Genomic DNA, 12,416 nt, shown 5'->3' with positions numbered 1-12,416 from the left:
TCAGCTGGTTCTGTGATTTCTGGCTGGCTCTTATCAATTTGACAATGACAATGCTTTCTAATCTTATGCTTCTTATTGCGTCAACAACTTCTAACCAAACGAGTGGTCATTAGACGTAGTCAGTGTCAATCTTATTCAGTATTCGAATGGAACTGGAGGAATATAGCTTGCTTAGTAATGGTGCTTCTGGTGATCCTAATAAGTGTGCTAAAGATAGCTTTAATGCTAGTCCTCTGGATTCGAAGGAACTATGCGTATTGGAAAAAGTTGGGTGTTCCGTACGAGGAGCCCCATTTTCTATATGGAAACTTTAAGAACGTTGATCGGTATCAACACGATGGTCAATTGATCCAAGAGTTCTACCGGAAATACAAAGGGAAATCCCCACTCGTTGGAATCTACACTTTCTTCAAACCGGTCGCTGTCCCCACTGATATTGGACTCGTCAAAAACATTCTAATCAAGGACTTCAACTTTTTCCACGATCACGGGACATTTTACAATGAAAAAGATGATCCTCTGTCAGCGAATTTGTTCAGTGAAACTGGTCTGAAATGGAAACAACTGCGCAACAAACTTTCGCCAACCTTCACAAGTGGAAAGATGAAGATGATGTTCACAACTATGTGGGATGTTGCAAGGAAGTTTGAATCAAAAATTGATGAAGTCTGCAAAAGCGGGGATGACTTGGATATCCGAAAATTCATGGCCCGGTTTACTATGGATGTTATCGGGACATGCGCTTTTGGCTTGGAAACAAACAGTCTGGACAGTGAAAACAATGAATTTTTCCAAGTTGGAATGAGTGTTTTTGAAACCCCAAAACATGGGACGAGATTCGCGTTTCTCCTAAATGTTTTCCGGAAGTATGGGCGGAAACTACGCTTCAAGCTTTTCCGGGACGAAGTTATAAAGTTTTACACTCGCATCGTCCGGGAGACGGTTGACTATCGTCTGGCAAACCATGTAGAGAGGAGCGATTTTTTGCAGCTCCTGATCAGGTTATATACTACCAATGGCGAGGACAAATTGTCTTTCAACGAGCTCTTAGCGCAGGCTTTTGTGTTCCACATCGCCGGATTTGAGACTTCCTCTACAACCCTCCAATTTTGTTTCTACGAACTCGCTTGTAACCCTGAGATCCAGGACAGGGTGAGAAACCACATTAACGAAGTCTTAGAGAAACACAACGGGCAACTGACGTATGAAGCTGTGATGGACATGAAGTACATTGACCAGGTTATAAATGGTAAGTAACCTCCCCATTATTGCAAGAAAGTAACCAATACAAAATTCACCCCTCATTTCAGAAACTCTTCGGAAGTATCCTCCAGTTGGGGTGCTACAACGAGAAGCAAGTCAGGACTATAAAATCCCAAATAGTGACTTTGTTCTTGAGAAAGGCATCAGCGTGCTTATACCATCTTACGCCATACACCATGATCCTGAGTTCTATCCAAATCCATCAAAATTCAATCCAGATAACTTTTCCGAGGAGGCAGTCAAAAATAGACCATCAGTTGCTTTTCTACCATTTGGCGAAGGACCACGAATTTGTATAGGAGCTCGATTTGGTTTGTTACAGACAAAGATGGGAGTGATCGCCGGTCTGCGTAAATTTAGATACTCACTATCGCCAAGGACTAAACAGCCTTTGAAACTTATATCAAAATTCTTCATTTTGCGTCCGGATGATGTTATTTGGTTAAATATTGAACCAATAAGTTGATTTGTGACTTTCAGGAATTAGAATTAATCAGCTTTTTTTCCAAGGAAATGAGCATTCTTTTGTTTCTTCAGCCTTTGTCCCGTTCATAAGCGGGGTTAGCTCCTTGTGATCGGTTTTGCCATTTGGTTCTATCAAATGCCTGCTCTGGATGCAACCGCGAGACCTTTAAATTCCCATCCAGCGTATCGAGCCACCATTATTTCGGCCGGCCTTTTGGTCGTTTCCCATCGACTTCCATGCTCTGACCAATCTTGGCAAGTGAATTCTCCTCAACATGAATTACGTGGCCATACCATCAAAGACGCCTGTCTCGCAATTTTTCCAAAAACGGTGCAACCCCATATCGATCGCGAATATCCTCATTTCGGATGTGCTCAAAACATGTCACGCGACTAGTCCAACACACCATCTTCGTCTCCATTACTGCAAGACGCCGTTCATTGTCTTTCATAGTTAGCCACACTCAGAACTATAGAGGGCCACAGAGCGGACGGCATTGCAGTAAATTTTAGATTTGAAACATTCGTTAATGCGTCGATCACAAACTACACCGGTTGCGGAAAGTCACTTCATCCAGCGATTTCATCACGCAGTTCTCCATTGAACATGGAATCAGTCCTCTGAGTCTGCCCCACACAAAACACAACCCTGACTGGAGGTAAGGTTTCGCGAGTAGAGAAACTCATTCATGCTACCATGCCCCGTCAGGAGGAAGCCCATCTCAAGCCGAAAGTCCACGACGGAACTTCCTCTGGCGGACACATTTCTGACATGTTAATACGTGACCCAACCTTTCCCACGTTCGTCCCATCTAAGCTGCCACTTAGCTGATATACTCTCATCTAACCCTCTTTTGACGGCAAGCGGTGCTAGACGCTCCACCTGATCCATACTTAGTAAGTCTCCTCAAAGGTCTTCAGTGAACTTTGACGGGTTGCATACGATACAGAGTGTGACGTCCCCGAGGTGTTCGAGTAAGTAGTTCTGACCCCCTCCCTGGCAGTATACCTGCGTCCTAGGTAGTAGCCTCAAGAAAGCTTCTTGGTGAAGAGCGAACCACGAATGACCGGTACACGTGGGGACACGTCGATGGGGTGATGTGAGGGTAGCTCTGCCAAAGTGGTAGTTGTGACGTGTATCAGGACCCAGCCCCTTCGGGACCCTGGTCGGGTAGTGTGCATAGAACCGGTGTTAGTAAACCGCGTTGTCCCGAGCGAGCGTTGATCCTTCCATGAATTTAAGGATCAGCTAAGCTTAGATCAGGGAACTGAGGTAGGGGCTATGTCCCCGAGGGTACACCCGTTCCTGACTATTGTGGCCTGCTCCCTTGCACACGATCCGTTGATTAGTTTTCCATGGAGAATACGCGCAAATTAATAAAAAAAAATCGACGAAACAACAGGGAAGTAGCGACGAAACAACAGCTCTTGCGTTTAGGCGCAGCACAAAAATGCGTCGTTCACCGCAGCGATCAGCAAAAGGAGTAGCAACGGCTGACATACCTGATGTTACACCGGGGCGCCCAAATAAAGAGGAAGCCTTATCAAGCGGCGCAAATGACCGTACGGTGATGTCAACTCCAATACCTTGTCGTAGCCCTTGTTCCGTAAGAAAGCTCAGTCAGAGTCGCTAGTCCTGAACAGATGGATTCGGACACAAACCGAGTGCCAGTGCAGTCGACCATCCTAGCTAGAGCCGAAGAGGAAAGGCTCATGAAGAAATGCGCAGCACTGGTGATTTCTCCAGAGGAACGTTAAAAATTCTTCAAAAAAGAGCTGATGGAACTGGAGGAACTATTGGACCGCATCTCCTTCTATAGACGAACGTGGGGAGCAGCGGAAGACGATTGGAGAGCAGAAACAGGGCACAAAAAAAGAAGATGAAGAAGGAAAAAAGGAAACAACTTACTACGCCGCCAGAGACACGTCTGTCCAAAGACAAGGAGGCTGCCAAACAAAAGCCAGGGGCTTTTGGCTCTGCTCATTAAGCCGACGGAAGTCCTTAGTGAAATTCGCTATGTTATGGTTTTTTTTTTTTTCTTCTTGGGAGTAGGGTAGGTGAATGCGTTTACGCACAGAGTGTTGGACTCCCGCAACAGCACGCTGGCGGACTACCAACTAAACACCTCCCTGTCATCAGAGAACTAGCCTGGAACCGTTTGACACATTACTTCGGGCTAGCCCTCCCGCTCTCCCGGCTTTGGGAGCCTTCAGGTCAGGGAATTCCCTTCACCAACGGGAGGGGAGGGGAGGAAGGGAGTTGTTAGTTCAGGGAATCCCTTTCCGTCCGATCCCTCTGTCGGTCGAGTTCAATCTTCTTCGTAGTAAGAAGAGCCCGAACAAAATGCGCAATACGATTCCAGCTGCCAGCGCTCTTCAGCATCTCTCGCACAATGTTATCTGGAGAGAGCTCCCCTGTGTCTGCATAAAGCTGCTGGCGGAGGCCGTCCCACCTCTCGCAAGAGAAAAAGGTATGTTCAGCGTCATCCGCCACTCTATTGCAGAACACACAGTCAGGAGATCGCGCCTTCCCAACCCTGTGCAGGTAAAACTGAAAACCTCCATGCCCACTTAGAAGTTGGGTAAGGAAGTAATCAATCTCACCGTGCTTTCTGTTCAACCACGGATCTAATTTGTCGATGAGCCGCGCAGTCCACCTGCCCCTTGGCTCATTTTGCCAAGAAAGTTGCCACTCGTTAAGGGTGCGTTGACGTTCTTCACAGGCAACCACTTCTCTTAAGTTTTCGCCCTTACGGCGGTAGATAGCTTTGCGCTCCTTGGCAAGGAGGGCAACGGGGATCACTCCCGCAATCACCATCACAGCCGGTTCGGAGACGGTGCGATAAGCAGACGCCACTCGCAAAGCTCCCCGCCTCTGCACTTGAGCGAGGCGTTTACGATGCACCTCCTTGTCAAGGGCATCAGGTCATACCTCCGCACCATAGAGAAGGACGGACTGCGTTGCTCCCATGAGGAGACGTCTCCTAGTTGATATAGGGCCGCCGACATTCGCCATTAGCCGACTCAAGGCCGCGACTCCTGCTGCAGCCCTGTCCGCGGCTGCTTTGATTTGCTCGAAGAAGCTCATCTTCGAGTCGAGCATTAAACCAAAGTATTTAATCGCTGGTTTTGACTCTATAGTCAACTCGCCGATCGATATGGGACGCAAGGTCGGGATTCTCCTCCTGGTCAGGATGACTACTTCGGTTTTCTCCAGCGCAAGGTTGAAACCGTGAGCAGTCATCCATCCGCCTACCCGTCGCATCAATATGCCAAGTCTGCTTTGCGCCTGTTCAACAGTGCGTCCGGCAACAAGTGCCGCAACGTCGTCTGCATAACCGACCAGGCGCGACTCTTCGGGTATATCGAGTCTCAGCAGACTATCGTAGAAAGCGTTCCAGAGGTCCGGCCCTAGGATGGATCCCTGCGCTACTCCCGGCGTGATTTCCATCCTCCTCTGGCCCTCTAGCGTCTCATAGAACAGGGAGCGGTCTTTCAGATAATCCCTCAATATCCGCAAGAGATAGCTTGGCACGTGAAAGGAGTTCTCTAGTGTGCCTAGCATATCTGTCCATCTTACGGAATTGAAGGCATTTCTGACATCAAGCGTTATGAGGAGCACTATCCGTCGAGATCGGCGGCTGTGTGCCCCGGCTCGATTAAACGCATCTACGACCTCCATAACAGCATCCACTGTAGATTTCCCTGTTCTGAACCCGAACTGCCTTGCGGATAAGTCCCCGGCAGCACGGATCGCTTCAGCGAGTCTACCCCTGATGAGCTTCTCGAGCACTTTTCCGGCCGTGTCAAGCATACACAGCGGTCGGTATGCAGACGGGAGCTCCGGGTCTCCTTTACCCTTACTGATCAACGCGAGTCTGGCCACTTTCCAGCGACAAGGAAAAATGCCCTCCTTCAAGCACGCGTTGAACGCTTCGAGCAGCAATTCTGGCCGTTGGCGGAACACCAGGCGCCTTCCTGTTTTTCATAGTGAGAACCACTTCTTCGAGTTCTCCCATTGTGAAAAGGGGGCAATCCACGACGCTTTCCGTGCTGTTTACATCAACCCGTACAGGGTGTCTGGGGAACAATGCCCGCACAATGCGGTCCATCTGGTCGGTGCTCAATATGCAGGGCTTCCGCAGAGCCCCGATTTTCCGAGTGACAAGCTTATAGCCAAGTCCCCACGGGTCATCATTCACCTCATTAACAAGCTTTTGCCAGCCGCGAGCTTTGCTTTTATTTATAGCACTGCGGAGTCTCCTTTTTGCTGATCTATATTGTGCCTTTATGGCACATGCCTCCTCGTTGGCGTACAAACGTTGTGCCAAACGGCGGAGCTTATGACACTCCTTCCGTAGGTCGGCAATTTCCGCCGTCCACCAGTACATAGAAGGCTTGTCGCGCCTGGGGCCTCTCCCGGGCATGGAAGCCTCACACGCCGTCGTTATCAGGTTCACCATTGAATTTACGACGGTGTCAGCTGCGACACCACCACCCCCCGGAGTGCCCCCCAGCGCGGCCCTACCTGCTCCAAGAGCTTCAACGAACCTTCCGATGTTCACCTTCGCGACATTCCACACGCAGGGGGAACGTCATGTTGGTGCTCGCCGGCAAGTAGCGTCAAACACTTCGAACGCAATGTACTGATGATCACTTGCCGAGAAGTCTTCTAGGACTCGCCACCCGTCCACCGATGATGCCAGAGATTCCGACGCAAAAGTGATGTCGGGAATGCTTCCTTCACAACCTGGGCGCCGAAACGTTGGCGTGGATCCGGTGTTTAAAATTACGAGCCCGGTTCTCGCCGCCATTTCCAGAATCCGTTTCCTTCTGGAGTCTGATTGAGGCATGCCCCATTCAAGAGCCCTGGTATTAAAATCACCGCCAACCAGGATTCCTCCCTCCGTGCTCGAAACGGCGTCCTCCAGAGCATCAAGCCGGCGCCGAAAGTCCGGAATCGACTCATTCGGCGTCAGGTAAACGCTAAAAAACGTTATCCCTAAACACCGGATCCAGACAAATCCGTCCCCCCGGCCTTCGGCAAGAACACGAAGTCGCACGCCGTCCCGAACCCAGATGGCAGCGGTGCCCGATAAGTCGAGATACCATGAGGACGGGTCCTTGTTTCGATATTGCTCGCTAATCAGCACTAGATCAGCATTTACTTCCGCAGCGAACTGTGCTAGCAACTGGTGAGCGGTTGCACTCCGGTGCATGTTAATTTGCAAAATGCGGATCATGGCGTTCGCACCCTAGCCCTCTCCAATTCTGCCCTGAAGATTGGACACCGTCCCGAGCCCGCAGTGTGTGCGACGCTTTCGCCAGACGCGCCACGATCCCTGCAGAGAACACAACTCTCGCTTTCCTTGCAAGTCTTCGCTTGATGACCCGCTTGGCCGCATCTCCGGCATGCTGTCCTCCTGTCCGGACCCTTGCAAGCTGCTGACGTGTGTCCATAGTCCAGACACCTGTAGTACTTGGTGGGGACTATCCGCATTCGTACCCTGCATACTACCCATCCGATTTTGATTCTCCCGCTGTTAAGGAGTTTCCTCGCATATTGCTCGGGGACATCCACCACGGCAAGTTTTTGGCCTCGAGCATTTACAGAGGTAATACCTACCCGGGCATTGGTTACCTCTGGACACTCACGCTTTAGCGCCTCCTCTATTTCGACCTTTTCTGTGAGGCAGTCAAGATCCCGTATTTCTAGAGAGCACATGGGTTCTAGGCTGGAAACAAGAGCCTTCTCCCCCAATAGCCCCTTGACCGCTTCGCAGAACGTGCTCTTGCTGGTCGTCTTTGGGCCCAGTTCGACGAGAACTTCACCACTCCTCGTTTTCCGTATCGAAGACACCTCTGCTCCGTTCTCCTCGGGTTTCATCCTGTAGCGGATTTCACTAAGGACTTCCGCAAATGTCTTGCCTTCCGTCGGCTTAATGAGCAGAGCCGACGGTCTAGTCCTTCTTCGTTTCCTCGTTTTTTCTGCTACTGGCTTTGGGTTGGCAGCCTCCTTGTTTTTGGACAGACGTGTCTCTGGCGACGGAGTCCGTTGTTTCTTTTTATCCTTTTTCGCCTTCTTTTTTTGCGCCTTGGAGACTACTTCGACAAAGTCTCCTTCAGGCACGTCGTCCTCTTTCCGCTTTTTCCCCTGTTCACTTTGCAGGGGGCTATCTGCAGTCCGTTTGACGCAAGCAGCATTCTCAGCGGGGAGTGCGACTGTTTCTGCTCTACAATCGTCTTCCGCTGCTCTCCACGTGCGTCTATAAAAGGAAATGCGATCCAGTTCCATCAGCCCGTTTTTGACGCCTTTGCTAACGTTTCTCTGAAGGAACGTTGCTGACCGCATACTTTTCACCACTGCTGCGCACTTTCTGATGAGCCTTTCCTCTTCGGCTCTAGCGAGGACGGTCGAATGCACTTCCACTCGATTTGTGTCCAAATCCATCTGCTCAGGACTAAAGTTTCTCACTGAGCTTACTTCCAAAACAGGGGCACTGCAGGGTAATGGAGTTGCCCTCTCCGCATGGTCAGTCGCGCCACTTGATGAAGCTTCCTCTTTATTTGGGCGCCCCGGTGTCTCATCGGGTATATCAGCCCTCGTTGCCTCTTTCACTGATCGCTGCGGTGAACGTCGCATTTTTGTGCTCCGCCCAAACGCACCCAGCTCTTCCTCCTTGTCTGTTGTTTCGTCGTTTTTTTTTATAATTTTCAGAATGTTCTCCATGAAAAAGGTACCAGCGGATCGTGTGCAAGGGAGCGGGCCGCAATAGTCAAGAACGGGTTCTGCTTGCTAATTAGCAAGCAATACCAAAACAAGGACCCAACCTCATGGCATCCCGACTTATCGGGCACCGCGGCCATCTGGGTTCGGGATGACGTTGGAATTCGTGTTCTTGGCGAAGGTCGGGGGAACGGGTTTGTCTGGATCCGGTGTTTAGGGATAACGTTTTTTAGCGATTACCTGAAGCCGAACGAGACGATGCCGGACTTTCGCCGCCGGATTAATACTCTCTGGAGGACGCCGTTTCCAACACGGAGGGACGAATCCTGGTAGGCAGTGATTTCAATGCCAGCGCCCTTGAATGGAGCATGCCTCGGTCCGACTCCAGAGGTAAATGGATTCTGGAAATGGCGGCGAGAACCGGGCTCGTAGTTTTAAAAACCGGATCCATGCCAACGTTTCGGTGGCCAAGCTATGAAGGAAGCATAGCTGATATCACGTGCGTCGGAATGTCTGGCATCGTCGGTCGACGGGTGGCGAGTCCTACAAGACTTCTCGGGCAGTGATCGCCAGTACATCGCGTTCGAAGTGGTTGACGCTAATTTTCGGCCAGCACCAACCCAATGTTCCTCCTGCCTGTGGAATATCGTGAGGGTGAATATCGGGAAGCCATTCCCAGTCGCTGGACCATAATCCTCTCCAGGACCTTGCCAAGGGGCGGGGAAAAGAGATATGTCCCTGTACGACCGAGGATTACTCTTATCCTCCTCTGCTGACTTCAGGAGCACAACCACCCTGGCAGTCTTCCAGAATGCAGGGAAATAACCCTCCTGCAAGCAAGATTCAAACAGACAGGACATGGTAGCACATGGTCGTATAGCACTGGTCGTATGATGGTTTTGTATACGCAGAGCTTCGTATTCCTGTGGATATGCTTCGATTTCGTAATGGAAAGCACCAAGAAGAAAGTGTGATTCGCCAAGTATATCCGCCGTTTGACCTCGGCAATCTTTTTGGCGTCCTTTGACAGGCTGCTACCCAGATATATAAAACTGTCTACAAATTCGATCTTGAGGTCCCCTACGTTGGCTTGTGCTGATAAGCAACGACAAAGGCGACCCCGACGCACCCGTCGGGAAAGTTGTCTTAGAAGCTAATCAAGCCAAGACTGACTTAAGCAATACTTGCTTCAGGAGACTACTCAACAATACAATATGGTTTTGGAGCGGGACGATAATAATTATTGCGATTAAGGAAGTTGTCCAAGCGTAAAAACTGGTTGAGGCACTCAGCCGCCAATACCAGCGAGTGGTGCTCCTTGTAACTCGAGATGTAAGAAACGCCTTCAATTCTACGGAGTGGTACCGAATACTTGAGGTACTGCAAAATCGTTTCCATACTCCAGGGTATCTATTGCAGTCCGTGCCCCACTCTATGAGACCCGGAACCTTTGGAACGCCTTATATGATAGTCTTCGTCGATTCGAGATGTCGGATACGAGGATGACATTGCAGAAGCGCATCCTGGGAATGGTGACGCGGCTAGTATGGAAATGGATGGTTGAACATGGATTCTTCCTAGCCCAGGAGAAAACTGAAGTCGTTGTGCTTATCAAAGAGGGAGTTCGCCTAGTCCTCCCTATTCAGATTGATGAAACCATGGTCTTGTCGAAGCGGTCATCATGATAAATACGAAGGAGGAGAAATTCGGCGTAGCTAAGACTCCCTGAATCGGCGGGGTTCCTCCTATACTGAATAGGCCTCGCAGGAGGTAATGTGCCAAAAGGTTCTGGATTAGAGTCCTAGACGCTCCAGGGGGGTGTTTTAGCCGGTAGTCTGTCTGAGACAGGAGTCTAGCCTTTGTCCGTAAATGCATGTCACCATTCTACCCGATAAAAATAGCGACAAAGAACTAACTGAACCTGCTACCTTCTTACTTCAATAATTCAAACAGTTTGCCAAAAAAAAATCAGATTTCTTAATAAACAGATTTTCGTCAAACCAATCTTAAGATACAATTATAAAGCCAAGAAATCTGCACAGAATAACAAAGGAACAACTAGTGGACTTTACGGAAAAATATCAACTCAGCAACTCAATCTATCCGTTCAACGTTTAACCAAACATCTTCCTCAGGATATATAACATTAAATTTTGATAAAAGTTTTAAAGGTTGCTTAGTCCTTGGTGATAGTGTGTATCTAAATTTGCGTAAACCCGCTATCACTCCCATTTTCGTCTGCATCATGCCGACCCGAGCTCCAATGCAAATTCGTGGTCCTTCGCCAAATGGTAGAAAAGCAACTGATGGTCTATTTTTCACCGCCTCCTCAGAGAAATTATCTGGATTGAATCTTGATGGGTTTGGGTAGAATTCAGGATCATGATGTATAGCATAAGCCGGTACAATCACGTTGATGCCTTTTTTAAGGACGCATTTAGTATTGGGGATTTTGTAGTCCTGGCTTGCTTCTCGGGGGAGTAACCCAATTGGAGGATACTTCCGAAGAGTTTCTGAAAGTAGAATAATAGTTTGGAGGTAAAATCCCATAAAATGTAACTCCAGCAAAGATCGTTACCATGTAGGACTTGCTCGAGATATTTCATATCCATTAAAGCTTCATAGGTCAGTTGCCCGTTGTGGTTTTCCAATACTTCCTTGATATGGTTTCTCACCCTATCCTGGATCTCAGGGTTACAAGCGAGTTCATAAAAGCAAAATTGAAGAGTTGTAGAGGAAGTCTCAAATCCAGCTATATGGAATACAAAAGCCTGCGCTAAGAGCTCATTGAAGGATAACTTATCCTCGCCCTTGCTCGTATATAGCTTGATCAAGAGTTGCATAAAATCGTTCCTCTCTATATGGTTTGCCAGACGATAATCAACTGTCTCCCGGACGATGCGGGTGTAAAACTCAATAACTTCGTCACGGAAAAGTTTGAAGCGCAGTTTCCGCGCATAGTCCCGGAAAACATTTAGGAGGAATATGAACCTCATTCCGTGTCTAGGATTGTGAAATATACTCATCCCCACTTGGAAAAAACCATTATTTTCATCTTCCAGGCTGTTCGCTTCCACGCCAAGCACGCATGACCCAATAACGTCGACAGTAAACCGAGTCATCAGTTTCCTGTTATGGAACTCTCCTCCTGTTTCGCAGGCTTCACCAATTTTTGATTCAAACTTTTTGGCAACCTCCCACATTGTTGTGAACATCATTTCCACCTTCCCAGTTGTGAAGGCTGTCTTAAGTTTGTGGCGTAGCTGCCTCCACTTTGTTCCGGGCAAATTAAATAAATTCGCTGATAGTGGATCGTCCTTTTCGTTGTAGTATGTACCGTGATCGTGGAAAGAGTTGAAGTTCTTGATTAAGATGTTTTTCACGAGTTCAATGTCAATGGCAATTGCGACTGGTTTGAGGAAGGTGTACATTCCAATGAGAGGGGATCTTCCTTTGTATTTCCGGTAAAAGCGTTGGATAAATTGACCATCGTGCTGATACTGGTCGACATCCTTAAAGTTCCCGTAAAAAAAGTGGGGTTCCACGTACGGAACACCTAATTCTTTCCAAAATGCATGCTTCTTTCGAATCCACAGGACAAATACAAGAGCGACTGTTAAGATACTTACAAGGACCACGAGAAAATCCATTCTTTGACAAAATTAAACTCAATCTGAATTTTACATGGAGTCGGGGTTGACAACTCGTTTGCAGCACTGAAGCTGTTGATGCAACAAAAAGGCGTTGCAGTCCCATCCGAAAGTGGATAATTATCGTAATTCATATACGACCTCATTTCAATCTTTCAGATAAGCTTTCAAGTCAATTGCGACTGATTTATCTTTTATGGTGCTATCTTCGTCCATTGTTTACAAGTAATTAATTTATGCATAGTTTCCATTTAAGTGTTTTATGACTACGTATGGCAAGCAATAAGTTAGGTTAGAAACTGCTTAAACCT

At 48.4% G+C, this 12,416-nt stretch overlaps 2 protein-coding genes across 2 annotated transcripts; one reads left to right on the top strand and one right to left on the bottom strand.

Annotated features, from left to right (window-relative positions):
• The first annotated feature begins 89 nt into the window (after positions 1 to 89).
• LOC119652925 (probable cytochrome P450 6a23) lies at positions 90 to 1,771 on the top strand. The gene is made up of 2 exons (XM_038057312.1): positions 90 to 1,249; positions 1,311 to 1,771. The coding sequence occupies exons 1-2, from the start codon at positions 178 to 180 to the stop codon at positions 1,727 to 1,729; spliced, it is 1,491 nt and encodes a 496-aa protein (XP_037913240.1). The 5' UTR covers positions 90 to 177; the 3' UTR covers positions 1,730 to 1,771.
• Positions 1,772 to 10,504: 8,733 nt separating this feature from the next.
• On the bottom strand, positions 10,505 to 12,201 carry LOC119651778 (probable cytochrome P450 6a23). The gene is made up of 2 exons (XM_038055533.1): positions 11,034 to 12,201; positions 10,505 to 10,968 (listed from the first exon to the last, which is right to left on the bottom strand). The coding sequence occupies exons 1-2, from the start codon at positions 12,103 to 12,105 to the stop codon at positions 10,550 to 10,552; spliced, it is 1,491 nt and encodes a 496-aa protein (XP_037911461.1). The 5' UTR covers positions 12,106 to 12,201; the 3' UTR covers positions 10,505 to 10,549.
• Between the last annotated feature and the right edge of the window lie 215 nt (positions 12,202 to 12,416).

Source organism: Hermetia illucens, chromosome 3 (genome assembly GCF_905115235.1).
Source record: "Hermetia illucens chromosome 3, iHerIll2.2.curated.20191125, whole genome shotgun sequence".
Lineage (NCBI taxonomy): Eukaryota > Metazoa > Arthropoda > Insecta > Diptera > Stratiomyidae > Hermetia > Hermetia illucens.
The sequence above is the reverse complement of the archived record's forward strand: the minus strand, read 5'-3'. Positions and strand labels throughout refer to the sequence as shown.

What these genes read in the sequence shown, in the direction of transcription:
- LOC119652925 (XM_038057312.1), top strand. Translation starts at nt 178, where the DNA reads ATGGTGCTTCTGGTGATCCTAATAAGTGTGCTAAAGATAGCTTTAATG. An exon ending in CATTGACCAGGTTATAAATG is followed by an intron (nt 1,250 to 1,310) that starts GTAAGTAACCTC and finishes CCCTCATTTCAG; the next exon opens with AAACTCTTCGGAAGTATCCT.
- LOC119651778 (XM_038055533.1), bottom strand. Translation starts at nt 12,105, where the DNA reads ATGGATTTTCTCGTGGTCCTTGTAAGTATCTTAACAGTCGCTCTTGTA. An exon ending in TCTCGAGCAAGTCCTACATG is followed by an intron (nt 10,969 to 11,033) that starts GTAACGATCTTT and finishes TTCTACTTTCAG; the next exon opens with AAACTCTTCGGAAGTATCCT.